The 14,478-nt window shown below is 46.4% G+C and overlaps 1 protein-coding gene across 1 annotated transcript in view; it reads left to right on the top strand.

Annotated features, from left to right (window-relative positions):
- Nucleotides 1–14,478, top strand: part of SLC26A7 (solute carrier family 26 member 7) — a 126,952-nt gene that overhangs the window by 76,027 nt on the left and 36,447 nt on the right. Inside the window, exons 11-12 of the mRNA XM_084618350.1 lie at nucleotides 10,743–10,849; nucleotides 13,651–13,717. Coding sequence (XP_084474476.1) covers nucleotides 10,743–10,849; nucleotides 13,651–13,717 — 174 coding nt within the window. The remainder of the gene's footprint in view (nucleotides 1–10,742; nucleotides 10,850–13,650; nucleotides 13,718–14,478) is intronic.

Raw genomic sequence — 14,478 nt, 5'->3', positions numbered from 1 at the left:
TTCATAACTTAGCTAGATACTAAAAATCAAGGATTGAACAGAAACACTGTATTTATGGCTTATTACAACAATTGGCTGCAACCCACTAATAATGCCCCCTTCCCCACCAGCTACTTCCCCTCTGCCCTTCCTTTCCTCCTTATGACTGGATGGGTGTTAATGGGCCACTTCACCTTGAATGGTCCCTTGAAATATGTGTTAACTACTAAGGTAAACAATCTGTTCCACCTTGTATTTAGCAGTGACACTGAGTTAGTTTCCCAGACCTGCAGAAGAGTTCCATGTAAGCTCAAAAGCTTCTCTCTCTCACGTGCAGAAGTTGGTCCAATAAAAGATCCTCACTATTGGCAACGCATATGGGGGACATGAGGGTCCAGTGCCCCCCACCCCAGATTTCTGCTCAGCCTGCAGGGGGAGGGAGAGGGCTCTGTCCTTTTCCTGCCACGCCTGCCTCCCCCCACCTCCCCAGCACATTTGGCCCTGTCCCTGGCAGCTGAGCCTGGGTAGGGAGCAGAAGGTGTGGGATCAGCCGCTTCTCATACCAGCTGAGGATGGCCGCTGCTGTGTGCAATGTGGTGACTGCCTGTGAGAACCTGGTTGGTGAGGCGGCAGCAGCCCACCCCTGCTGTTCCCCACCCAGGCCTGGCTGCTGGGGATGGGCCGAGCAAGACAAAGCCACATCCTGGCATGTTTCTGGCTTGCTTGACCCCTGTCCCTGGCAGTCAGCCTGGGCAGGGAGTGGAGAGGGCGGGCCGCCACCGTCTCCCCTGCTGGGCTGTCTCTCAGACAGCTGCCACGCTGTGCAGAGTCAGCGATCCGGAGTGGCCACCTTCAGCTGGCATGAGAAGTGGCTCCATCCTGCTCCCCACCAGGGCCCAGCTGCCACGGAGAGCAGTCAAGCAAGCTGGGGAGAAGGGAGGGCACAGTGGGAGAAGGACAGAGCCCCCTACAGGTACCTCTGGTGGGATGGGGAGAGTGCTGAGGTCCCAGGCTGGGAGTCAGGTTGGGGGTTGCTGGGGAAGGCACCTAGAGCAGGTTCCCTAGCCTCTGCTCAGCCAGAAGTAAGGGCATTGTCTGCACCCTGTACCTCCCCTACTGAGGTGTCTGCAAGCTCTGGGGGGAGCTATGAGTCTCCCCAGGCTGGGGCTGGGACCAGAGGCACGTGCTTCCCGCTTCTATGGCCCCAGCCTCCAAGGAGCCGGCGGACTGGCTGCCCTGGCCCAGGGAGGTGGGGCTTGAAGTTCCTCCTAGAGACAACACATGAGGGGTCACATGTCCTCCCCCTTTTTTTGTGCCCCCCAGTATCAGGAGGCACATGACTGCTTGTCTTTCTAATATCCTGGGATCAACATGGCTACAACAACACTGCATAAAACAATGGAAGATATCAAATTCTGCCATCTGAAATGAAAACTCCACAACATGAAGAAAAAGGAAACAAAACTTAACAGTGACATCTACTTCCTGAGCAAATGCAAGAAACAAAGCATTATTCCCAGAGGTCTCACCATCTGTAACCCTCTGTCCACTACATACAACTCCAAATATGCTGAACAGCTCTCCAGATGAACTTCAGAAAAACTGAGGAACCACTTACTGCACCTCACATACTCTGGAAGGAACCACCTTGAACAAAAAATCATGCTGGAAGAAAAAAAATCAGGAAAGTTACCTGGAAGTCATACAAGAAATCCAAAACAACTATGTATTAAAAAATCCCTGACGAGAGCCATCCAACACAAAAACAAAAAATTGAACCAACTACAACTACTCCACAACCCACAGAACACCAACTCCAGGAGAAACTATGGCACCAGTACCCATCATGTGGACATTACACGAAACCTAAACCTCATCAGTTTATCAATACTACCCCTAATTGGAGGTGAATTATCTCTACTCTCTAAGGGACTGAACATCTGCCCCACCACAGAACCTGATTCCATACTAGCATGTGGAAAACTGGAAGAATTCTTCCCCTGGCTCCACCTGAAAGAATTCTTGCACAGCAGTGATGACATTACTCACAATTACCACGTCCCATCTACAATCATAAGAAAAAAGAATCAAACATAGGCACCAACTTACTCAGATCCTGAGGGGTGCTCAACCCCCACTCTGCCCCAGGCTCTGCCCCCATTTCACCCCATCCCCCAAGCCCTCCCCCTGCCTCTTCTTGCCCCCTCCCCCCACTCCTGAACAGCTGATCATGGTGGGAGGGGGAGGCACTGGTCCATGGGCTGCCGATGGGTGCTGAGCACCCACTTTTTTTTCCCATGGGTTCTCCAGGGCTAGAGCACCCACAGAGTTGGTGCCTATGGAATCATCTGATTGGACAACAAATAGTGGGTGAAACCATGCTCTTGATCATTATATTGATTGCTTCAGGAAGAAAATTGACTGAAATTTTTAACAAACAACACGTCCACCACAATCTCTCCACCACCACTGAGAGGACAGCTATACAGTCCCTGAAATCCAACTACCAGATAGTGATCCAACCAACACCCAAAAGGGGTGCCATCGTAATCCTCAACTGTGATGATTACATTTACGAGACCAACTGACAACACTCTGACACCACCACCTACTGTAAAGAACTCAAAGAAGACCCTTCAGCACAATTTACCCAGGAATTTAAGGATATCATCAAATCAGTTCCCAAACAACTCCAAGAGAAACTCTACAAACTCATCCCCCAGGAACGCACTCCAGGGACCTTTTACATGCTTCCCAAGATACACAAACAAGGGAACCCAGGCAGACCCATTATATCTGGCCGTGGCACTCTTACTGAAACAATATCAGGACTCATAGAAACCATCTTCAAACCACAAACCACACAAAGGGCCAGATTCCTTCAGGACACAACTGACTTCCTCCACAAACCTCGCAACATTAACAGCCTCCCTCAGAACACCATCCTTAACACCATGGATGTCACCTTCCTTTACACCAACATCCCTCACAAAGTCGACATAGCTGCTTGCCTCAAATATTTACAAGACAATAGACAACCCGCAGATATCTGCCTCAAACACATCACCAAACTCATTCATTTAATCCTTACCCATAACAATTTTACATTCCCCAATGAATACTTTGTCCAAACCATGGGAACAGACATGGGTACTTGGATGGCTTCTCAATACGCCAACCTCTTCATGGCCCACCTTGAAGAAGAATGTCTGGACAAATGTACCACTATACCAACAATATACCTGAGATACATCGATGATATTTCAATCCCCTGGACAGATGACTTAAACACCCTCATAGATTTCCACCTCAATGTCAACAACCACTATCCATCCATTTAAACTCTCACTGGAACACTCCCACACCAGTGTCAACTTCATGAACACCATGATTAGCTTCAACAGTGGAACCCTACAGACAACTATATACAAGAAATGCATGGATCATCACATCTACTTTCATAGATCCAGTAACCACCCCAAGAAATCTGTTATCTACAGCCAGGCACAGAATACGCTCTGAGGAGAAAGTCTGAGATTTACACCTTAACACACTCAAACCCGTGTTCACCAAACAAGGACACTCCACCAGAGAAGTAGATCACAACATGAAACAGGCAACCCAAATACCCCAAGAGGATCTGCATCAATACAGAAATAAAACCCTGTCCAACCGCACCCTTCTAGATGTCACCTACCACTCCACACTGGAACCCATACAGGGTGTCATCAAACAACTACAGTGTATATTTAATGGGGACTCAAAAGCTTGTCTCTCTGATCAGCAGAAGTTGGTCCAATAAAAGATATTACCTCACCCACTTTCCCTCTCTAATATTCTGGGAGCAACACGGCTACAATGACACTGCATACGTGGAATGTGTTACTGTTAAGGTTTGAAGAATGCTGTAGTTAAATTATAAGCCTCTGCTATCTCTCTCAAAGTGGCTTGCCAAAGAAATCTTCGAGGTTTCTATGTTTTCTTTGTTGACCCTTACAACAATCCATAAATTAGAATGTCCAGCAGATTATCAACAAAATTGCTTTTCTAAGAGTCTGAGTGCTACCCAGACTGACAAAGTACTGACTCATGGCCAACATAAACCTTGGAAAGGGTGATTGACATGTAAGAGGACGATTGCTTTGGCTCATCCACTCCAGCTTTCTGTGTCTCTTGTTACAACTAAGATGAAGAATGGAAGTCTGTCAAAGGAGGGTTCTAAGTGCACTCACCAGCTTTCCTAAAATCAAATACTGCTTTTGTTCCTTCCACTGTCTTTTAGATTGCTCTAACATCCTCAGTAGCAGGAGGCTTTGGTGTCAGTTTATATATTGACTTCCTATCAAATAGAGGGTCTAGCAAAAAGATTCAGAGAATCCATTGACATCACTAGTGGAGAAAGACATTTAAAGTATCTTAATTATTTATTACTTAGTATTACCTTAGTGCCCGGAAGCCCCAGTCAGGATTGGACCCCACTGCATTTGGTTCTGTACTAAGAGAGAAATACATATTGGTCCCTTTCCTGAAGACCTGGGGATTACAGCAGATGAGAAGCTGGATATGAGTCAGCAGTGTGCCCTTGTTGCCACGTGGGCACTAGTGATACTGCCAAGAATGACCTTGAGCGGATCACTGCAGACTACGTAGCTCTGGGAAGAAGGATAAAAGAGTTTGAGGCACAAATGATGTTCTCGTCCATCCTCCCCGTGGAAGGAAAAGGCCTGCATAGAGAACGAATGCCTATGCAGGTGGTGTCGGAGAGAAGGCTTTGGATTCTTTGACCATGGGATGGTGTTCCAAGAAGGAGGAGTGCTAGGCAGAGATGGGCTCCACCTAACGAAGAGAGGGAAGAGCATCTTTGCAAGCAGGCTGGCTAACCCAGTGAGGAGGGCTTTAAACTAGGTTCACCGGGAGAAGGAGACCAAAGCCCTGAGGTAAGTGCGGAAGTGGGATACCGGGAGGAAGCATGAGCAGGAGAGCGCGAAAGGGGAGGGCTCCTGCCTCATACTGAGAAAGAGGGATGATCAGCGAGTTCTCTTAAGTGCCTGTACACAAATGCAAGAAGCCTGGGAAACAAGCAGGAAGAACTGTAAATCCTGGCACAGTCAAGGAATTATGATGCGATTGGAACAACAGAGACTTTGTGGGATAACTCACATGACTGGAGTACCGTCATGGACGGATATAAACTGTTCAGGAAGGACAGGCAGGGCAGAAAAGGTGGGGGAGTTGCATTGTATGTAGGAGAGCAGTATGACTGCTCAGAGCTCCAGTATGGAACTGCAGAAAAACCTGAAAGTCTCTGGATTAAGTTTAGAAGTGTGAGCAACAAGGGTGATGTCGTGGTGGGAGTCTGCTATAGACCACCGGACCAGGGGGATGAGGTGGATGAGGCTTTCTTCCGGCAACTTGCAGAAGCTACTAGATCACACGCCCTGGTTCTCATGGGAGACTTCAATCACCCTGATATCTGCTGGGAGAGCAATACAGCAGTGCACAGACAATCCAGGAAGTTTTTGGAAAGTGTAGGAGACAATTTTCTGGTGCAAGTGCTGGAGGAACCAACTAGGGGCAGAGCTCTTCTTGACCTGCTGCTCACAAACCAGGAAGAATTAGTAGGGGAAGCAAAAGTGGATGGGAATCTGGGAGGCAGTGACCATGAGATGGTCGAGTTCAGGATCCTGACACAAGGAAGAAAGGAGAACAGCAGAATATGGACTCTGGACTTCAGAAAACCAGACTGACTCCCTCAGAGAACTGATGGGCAGGATCCCCTGGGAGAATAACATGAGGGGGAAACGAGTCCAGGAGAGCTGGCTTTATTTTAAAGAATCCTTATTGAGGTTACAGGGCCAAACCATCCCGATGTGTAGAAAGAATAGTAAATATGGCAAGTGACCAGCTTGGCTTAACAGTGAAATCCTTGCTGATCTTAAACACAAAAAAAGAAGCTTACAAGAAGTGGAAGATTGGACAAATGAGCAGGGATGAGTATAAAAATATTGCTCAGGCATGCAGGAGTGAAATCAGGAAGGCCAAATTACACTTGGAGTTGCAGCTAACAAGAGAGGTTAAGTTTCAGAGTAACAGCCGTGTTAGTCTGTATTCGCAAAAAGAAAAGGAGTACTTGTGGCACCTTAGAGACTAACCAATTTATTTGAGCATGAGCTTTCATGAGCTACAGCTCACTTCATCGGATGCATGCCGTGGAAGGGCATGGATGGGTTATCACCAGCAGGAGAGTGAATTTGTGTGGGGGGGTGGAAGGTGAGAAAACCTGGATTTGTGCTGGAAATGGCCCAACCTGATGATCACTTTAGATAAGCTATTACCAGCAGGACAGTGGGGTGGGAGGAGGTATTGTTTCATATTCTCTGTGTGTATATAAAGTCTGCTGCAGTTTCCACGGTATGCATCCGATGAAGTGAGCTGTAGCTCACGAAAGCTCATGCTCAAATAAATTGGTTAGTCTCTAAGGTGCCACAAGAGATGTTAAGAGTAACAAGAAGGGTTTCTTCAGGTATGTTAGCAACAAGAAGAAAGTCAAGGAAAGTGTGGGCCCCTGACTGAATGAGGGAGGCAACTTAGTGACAGAGGATGTGGAAAAAGCGAATGTACTCAATGCTTTTCTTGCCTCAGTCTTCACAGACAAGGTCAGCTCCCACACTGCTGTCCTGGGCAACACAGTATGGGGAGGAGGTGAGCAGCCCTCAGTGGTGAAAGAAGTGGTTTGAGACTATTTAGAAAAGCTGGACGAGCACAAGTCCATGGGGCTGGATGCGCTGCATCCGAGAGTGCCAAAGGAGTTGGCAGATGTGATTGCAGAGCCATTGTCCATTATCTTTGAAAACTCATGGCGATCGGGGGAGGTCCCGGACGACTGGAAAAAGGCTAATGTAGCGCCCATCTTTAAAAAAAGGGAAGAAGGAGCATCCGGGGAACTACAGGCCAGTCAGCCTCACCTCAGTCCCTGGAAAAATCATGGAGCAGGGCCTCAAGGAATCAATTCTGAAGCACCTAGAGGAGAGTAAAGTGATCAGGAACAGTCAGTATGGATTCACCAAGGGCAAGTCATGCCTGACTAATTGCCTTCTTTGACAAGATAACTGGCTCTGTGGATGAGGGGAAAGCAGTGGATGTGTTATTCCTTGACTTTAGCAAAGCTTTTGACACTGTCTCCCACAGTATTATTGCCAGCAAGTTAAAGAAGTATGGGCTGGATGAATGGACTATAAGGTAGATAGAAAGCTGGCTAGATTGTTGGGCTCAACGGGTAGTGATCCATGGCTCCATGTCTAGTTCGCAGCCGGTATCAAGTGGAGTGCCCCAAGGGTTGGTCCTGGGGCCAGTTTTGTTCAATATCTTCCTTAATGATCTGGAGGATGGTGTGGAGTTTTAGGTTGGATATTAGGAAAAACTATTTCACTAGGAGGGTGGTGAAGCACTGGAATGGGTTACCTAGGGAGGTGGTGGAATCTCCTTCCTTTGAGGTTTTTAAGGTCAGGCTTGACAGAGCCCTGGCTGGGATGATTTAGTTGGGGATTGGTCCTGCTTTGAGCAGGGGGTTGGACTAGATGACCTCCTGAGGTCCCTTCCAACCCTGATATTCTATGACTCCATCAGTCCCTCAATAAGGAGCTTGGGCTTCCTTAATTCCCAACCCCCCACCTTCAGTTGCCTGGGGAACTCTCCTTTCCTCCTGGCTTGGGTGCTGTTGACTAGGGGCTTATACGGTTTCTCCTATGGGCTCAGTCTTTTCTCTAATGAACATAGAATGTGTCCATGGGGATAGTTGCTTCAGAAATCATACAGTGAGGCTTCGCCAGCTCCCTCTGGAGAAGGGAGCAAGCTGAGGCTGTATCCACAAGGCCACGCTGGAGTTTCCTCCTAGTCCCAGCCCAGCCACAAAACTCAGCAAAACCACAGTCCATATACAGGCAGTCCCTTTTTGTGTGTCTCTGTCACCCACACTAATAACATGTAACGGGTTGAACCCCAGCCAGAACTCCTTGGGGTTCTTCTTTCTTGCTCTCTACACCCCTTCCTGCTGTGTGTTCTCCAGTATTCCTCCCAAGCTCTAGACCCTTATACGGTTGTCCCTCTTTCCCAGAAAAGTCTGGCCCTGTGTATTCCTCCGTCAATTTCACAGCTGAATCCACTTTACCTGGTCGATGCCATCTAACCCACGCTCACAGGTTCTTGGGGAGGACTTGAAGGAACTGTTCTAGCCCTACAGCATCCATTATTTCCCCCACTGCTTGGGTATCTGGTCTCAACCAGCAGGTGGCCAGTCCATAAAGCCTTGGGTGAATGCCTGGGCCTGTAAACGCCCAGTCCACCTTGTGGATCAGAACTTCTGGTGGTACTTCTCAGTGGACAGACTCACCTGATCCAAGATGGTTGCCCTCATCACCTCATAATTCCTGGCCTGCTCCTCACTCATAGCCATATAGGCCGCTTGGGCTTCCTTTGCCAGATAGGGAGCCAGCCGCAGAGCCCAGGTTGCTCTGTCCCAACCTGCACCCATAGTGATCCTCTCCAAAGTGCCCAGGAATGCATCAGGGTCACCTGCAGGGCCAATCTTATGTAGTCCTAGGCCCTGTATCCAGGCATCATCCCCCACCATGGGACTCACCACCTTCTGTAGGAGCTGCTGCTGCACATTAGTTTGTTCCCTTATGAAATCTTGCAAGCTATTCTGTTGCTCTGCCTGCCAGGTAAGCAAAGCTTGCTTTTCCATGTTGGTGGGATTGTTCAAATCTTTGCAGGGTCTTCTGCATTTCTTCTTACTGTTTTACCAGCCATTGCAAGGTCTCCTCCATCATCCAGGCCACGAAACCTTGTGCTGGCGAAGATCCCAGACAAGCCCCCACATGTCGCAGGCTCACTTGCTCCTGCCCCTGCTCAAGTCCACATACTTCTCAGAGACCTTCAGGCTGATAAAACATCCAGTGCAGTTTATTTACAATGTTGATTCCCACCACCCTTGTACACCATTCAGCCTTATTCCCACAGACGTTGGGAGCCTTCAGCCCTAGAGGTAAGCGGGGAAGATCAATCTCTCTCTCCCTACTTCCTTTCTTTGCCTAGTGGCTTAATTAGCCTCCCAGCTCTCCGCCACCCCCTTTCTTCCCCCCTCCCCCATTAGGTAGGTACAGTTCTTCTTAACGAGGTCTGTTCTGCAGTGTTTAATTGAAGCTCAGTGACCAGAAAGCTGGCTCAGCTGTTATTGCCCAGCATTCTCTCCCACCCTCCTCCCTGAGGGCCTATCCTTTCTTTAAAATTTTGTTTATTTCATCCCAATCCCAAACTGGGCACAGTTCTTCCTCGCTGAGGGTCTGTCTTCCTGCTCTCTTGGCACTTCTTCCCTGGAGTTTGGCCTCCTCCACAGGCTTCCTTTTTGATGCTTGTTAACTCTTGGCCCTGAAGGAACCTTCTTATTCCCTGCAGTGTCTGCAGGTGTCGGCCTAGCCCACCTACAGCTGTCCTCCCCTTTATAAGTTCCCGCTGCCTTTCCTTGAGCCCAGTTGGGCAGCAGGTAACCAGTCCAGATGCCCTTTGACTCTGCTCCCTTTATTGAAGGACCCAGTTACATGTGGCAACAGTTTTGCATACCAGTGAAATATACTTTTAAAAAAGATGTTAACAATCTCTGACCACTCCTGGCTTGATCCATGCTCCAGCAAACTTCTATAGTAATTGTGACATGAGCAGCATAATACTTTCTGGGGTTTCATAACAGAGCAGAGCTGTTGGACCTACATTAAGAATGAAAACAAAGTCAGTTCCGAGGTGCAAATCTTCAGCCTGGGCCTCTACTTCTGAAGGTGTAAAATTCCTTTTTGACATTATTGTGCCTCTGTAAATATGTATATGCGCTCTTGAACAATGTTTACACTTGCATGCACACGAATGAATGAATGAATACTGTTGCAAATTCTAACACTTGGGTACTGTCTAGTGTGCATGTGTAACTGACAGGACAGTCTGACTCCTTTTAAGAGTACCAATGTAGGAGTTTTTAAAGTGTGTTTGTACCTGTGAATCTGTGTTTGCATGTGCTCACTTGGAAGTTACTGAGAGGCCTGGCTGAAAAATGTGGCCTTTAAAACGTAATGCGCTGAATCACTCACTTAGCCTGGCTAAGTTTCCAACATATATTGCAATAGATGAGCATACGTTTTGTCAAAAGTTTTACAAATGACCTTTAATTATTAGGAGCAATCATGTTTACACATTCTGCTGATCGTTAAACCAGTTATAGAGTAGAATAAGTGTTAATTTATAATTCCTTTCCTATTTCACTGTGAAAAAGAACCCCTAGTTCATACTGCATGTGGCACTGTGTAAAAGGAGGCAGGTTTTTTAAAATGTGTGCAGTGAACAAGTTGTCATTAACTTGCCAACCTGGAAAATGAAATGTATAGAGCCTTGGCAAAAACCAAGTTGTGTTCAGCCTGAATAACATTGCTACTGTAGCAATGTATGTCATTACAAGGACTTCAGAAATGGACTTCCATGACCCTAAACTTGTTAGAGTGTCAGATCATTTGTGTTCTCAGAGGGCGAGGTAAAATTTTAATGGATAATTCAGTTTTCCTCATTTGCCAGTTCAGAGATGTCTGGCTGCAATCTCTAGTTATCGTTCTAATTTAAGCCTCTTGCTGGTAACTTTAAACATATTTATTCCCAATTAAAAATAATTATACAGCTTTATGGAGAGCTTAAACTAACTGTGTCTTTTGTTTCCTTCGTTGAAGAGCATATGGGTTAGTACCTATGTATTTACAGTTTGCTTTGCTGCTAACGTGGGACTATTGTATGGAGTTGTCTGCACTATAGTTATAGTGATTTTCCGCTTCCAAAGGTGAGACATCATTTGTTCTTGAAATGTTCTAGAAGCAAATCATTGTGACATATATTGCTCCACTCTCAGTATAGATGTACAATACACTGGGTTAAATAATGAAACCTCATTTTTTGTAACTAACAGAAAATTGTAGATATAGGGACACTAAAAATGAGTGATTATTTTTATAATGCCCTAACTACTAAGTACAATAATGGCCTTGAAATGCACTGCTTGGAGTGTCTTAATGCTCTTATAAAAAGGAATGTATACTTACAAATAAAAAGAAAACCAGTCAGACCGGTACATTTCCTGGACATTAAAGAATTCTAAAACAGTTTCATAACGTGAAATTATTTTATGATTTTTTAAAATAATTACAAATCTCTATGACACATAAACCAAAGCTAGGGTAAGATCAATAATAAGATCAATACAAATTTCCTGCCATTAGAGCCTTTTTTTGCTCACTGAAAAGTACAGGGTATCCGGCAAGCCTTCGTTACTGAGTGTTGTCATCAACCTCTAGCTACTGTACTGAAGGAGATGCCAGCTGACATTCTACACATTTTAAAATGTTGTAATAAAAACCAATAGGAAAACCATTCCAGTGCCTAAAGAAAAAAAATCCACACACTGAAAATTCTGTGTATAAGTTCCAAAAAATAAACAATGGGAAAAAAACTACAAATAGCACATATTAATATGTATTATTTTCACAGTGCAACTAAATAACTATGCTTAGGTTTTGAATAAAGGAAAATATTCTTTGAGGTCAGTGATCCTCCCAATGCTGGTAAACCAATGAACTTATAAGTTACCAACCCCATGTGACGGGTTGCCAGCATGCATGCAGAACTTCATTGAAGTTAAGTACAGTATAGAGAGCCTGATTCAATGCATGTTGAACTAATGGGGCTCCTGCTGGGTATGGGGTCTGTCCTTCCAGAATGATTTGCATGATGCAGGATTAGGGTGAAAATAGGATAAAAATGCTCAGTGATTATAATTACAGTAGATGACTTCTGATTGAATTAATCAGTGCAGTTTTGGCAGCCTCCTGTTTGAGATCCACTGATGACCAGCACTGCATAACAGCTAGAAATTACTTATTAATGAACAAAATGTACATGTTTGGAAAGTCCTGTTAGTAAGGAAAAGGCCAAATTCTGATTTCAGTTATATCTTGTGACTGGGTGTTTGGTTTTCCACAGGGGGGAATTTGGCCCAAAGTTTGGCCATAAGTCTGAACCAACACCAACTGAAGTCAATGGGAGTCTTTTGAATCAGGTCCCATGTGATCATCATTGTAATAAGGATGATGAAAGGCAGAAGGTCCCCGAGCCCTGAGGGACGACTGGTGCCTCCCATGCTGGCCGGGGCATGATCTAAAGGGGAGGTCACGTGTCCCCCCACCTGCCAACCTCGCCCTGGGGCCACCACTCTCTCCCAACCCACATTACCTGTAGGAGGAACACTCTGTCCTCCCACTGCACCTAGCCCCTCTCCTCCCCCACGGCAGGCAGGAGCCCGGGGGGGAGCAGGAGGGAGCCGCTTCTAATGCTGGCTCCTCCTGGTCACTGCTCTGCAGCCCGCAGCTGCCTGAGAGAGCCTGGTTGGGGAGGCAGCTTCTGTTCCCTGCCTGGGCTCGGCTGCCGGGAACCACTGCTGAGTGAGCCAGAAACGTGCTGTGGGGAGGGAGTCTCTAGCTCGCTCACCCCACAGGCACCTGAAGCTGGGCAGTGCGTGGAAGCCACTTCCCCAGCCAGGCCCTCTCAGGCAGCCCCAGCCCGCCACACTGCAGAGCAGTCTCTGAGTGGCCGGAAGGAGCTGGTCCTGTCCCTTCCACTCCTGGCCTCCCCGCCCCTTCCACTCCCTGGCATCTGGGGCACTTGCCCTGGGCCCCCCACCCCACCTCTTCCTGTCCCCGCTCCACTCCCACGCCACTGCTTCCCACCATGTTCGGCCTCCCCCCCCCTTCTTACTGCCTCCTGTCCTGCCCCTCCAGCACCTCGTGCACATCGCTGAACAGCTGTTCTGCAGCGGGCAGGCTGGAGACACTGTGGAGGAGGGGACGCGCTGATCGGCAGGGCCCGCTGCTGGCAGGAGGCGGAGCAGTGGCTTAGCCAGGTGGAAAAAACAGGGGGAGCGGAGATTAAAAAAAAAAAAGGCACCTCCCCCTGGTACTCACCCAGCGGTGCTCTGGGTCTTCAGCAGCACTTTCGCGTGGGGTCCTTCACTGGCTCCTTCACACTGTAAAAGGCGCCAAAGAATTAAAAAGGCGCCACTTGGGGTCGGTGAGGGCCTAGCTACGCTACTGGGAAGGAGGGCACCACCAGTGGGTGCTGAGCACCCACTATTTTTTTTCTGGGGGTGCTCCAGCCCCAAAGCACCCTTGGAGTCAGTGCCTATTAATATAGTATCAGAGGCATAACAGGAGTAACATTTACATAATTGAAGATTATTATTTTTCAAAAAAGTCCCATTTTTCTTATTTTAAGATTTCTGTACTTTTACTTTTCAATTTAAAGTAATATACTATAACAACTTTTCAGAATTTAAAGAGGCTACAGAACCAACCTAAGCCTATCTAGCATTTGTACACCTGAAGGATATTTTTCCTAGTAACTGGCTGTCCTGATTTTTATAGAGTGATTACAATATGAAATGTACTTTAAACATGCGAAAATATATATAGCAATTCTATTGTTAGAACACTGTAGCTCTCTATGTTATATTTTAGGCCTGTATCTCTACCTACCCATATTCAAGATTACTGATGATCTGCTTTACAGCTTTTCTCCCTGTATTGCTTACAGAGCAAAGACACTGAGTTTGAAAAATATGAAAGAAGTGGAATGTGAATTCAAAACAGAAGCTGATTGTGTAAGTGTACTCTTCCTCGATTCTTCTGTCCCTTATTAATCTATATATTTTTTATCTCCCATAGTTTGTTACAAAGGTTATAAGAGTAAGTGCACTCAAAAAATTACAATTACATGGCCATTTTTAAAACCAGTGGAAATATATGCCATGGAGATCTCGTGCTTTGGGTCTCTTTATGGGTTTCTATTATGTATGAAGAATATAAAGTTTATGTAAAAAATTAAGGGTTCTAGTCAATGGTTATCTTTGGTTCCATGGATATGAAATTCTGTAAATTTCAATTTATGGAAGCTCATCTTCTGTTGGAGTTTGTCTCTCATGGGAAAAGCTGCCTGAGTCCCACAGGTTTGGGGGGATCTACTAGTGACCAGTGGTTTCCAAACAGTTACTACTTGTCTCTTTCCTTCTGTTTGATTTTCTATTTCTCTGCAACCCTTTGGCACTCTGTATGTGCATGTGCCCCTTCCCAGCCATGATTCAGTCCCATCTGCTCATCCTGAGCCTGATTTTTCACAGTGCACCCACATGTGGTGGGAAAAGGGAGGTGGGTTGCATGGAGCTGGCACAGACCACTTTAAACACCTCTCAGCCAAGATCACCTTGGTCAGGATGCACTTGAGAAGTAGATGGAATGATCCTACCTCAAGAGACTGTTTTCTGAACTTGCATTCTCACCTGTCTTTTATCCTCCCAATCACAGATTGCAAATTTTTTGCTTATTTTCCATTATAGTTATGATTACTTTGTATTACAATAGTTCC

The sequence above is a fragment of the Lepidochelys olivacea genome (genome assembly GCF_965140295.1).
Source record: "Lepidochelys olivacea isolate rLepOli2 genome assembly, chromosome: 2".
Taxonomy (NCBI): Eukaryota; Metazoa; Chordata; order Testudines; family Cheloniidae; genus Lepidochelys; species Lepidochelys olivacea.
This window is presented reverse-complemented; position numbering and strand designations above follow the sequence as displayed.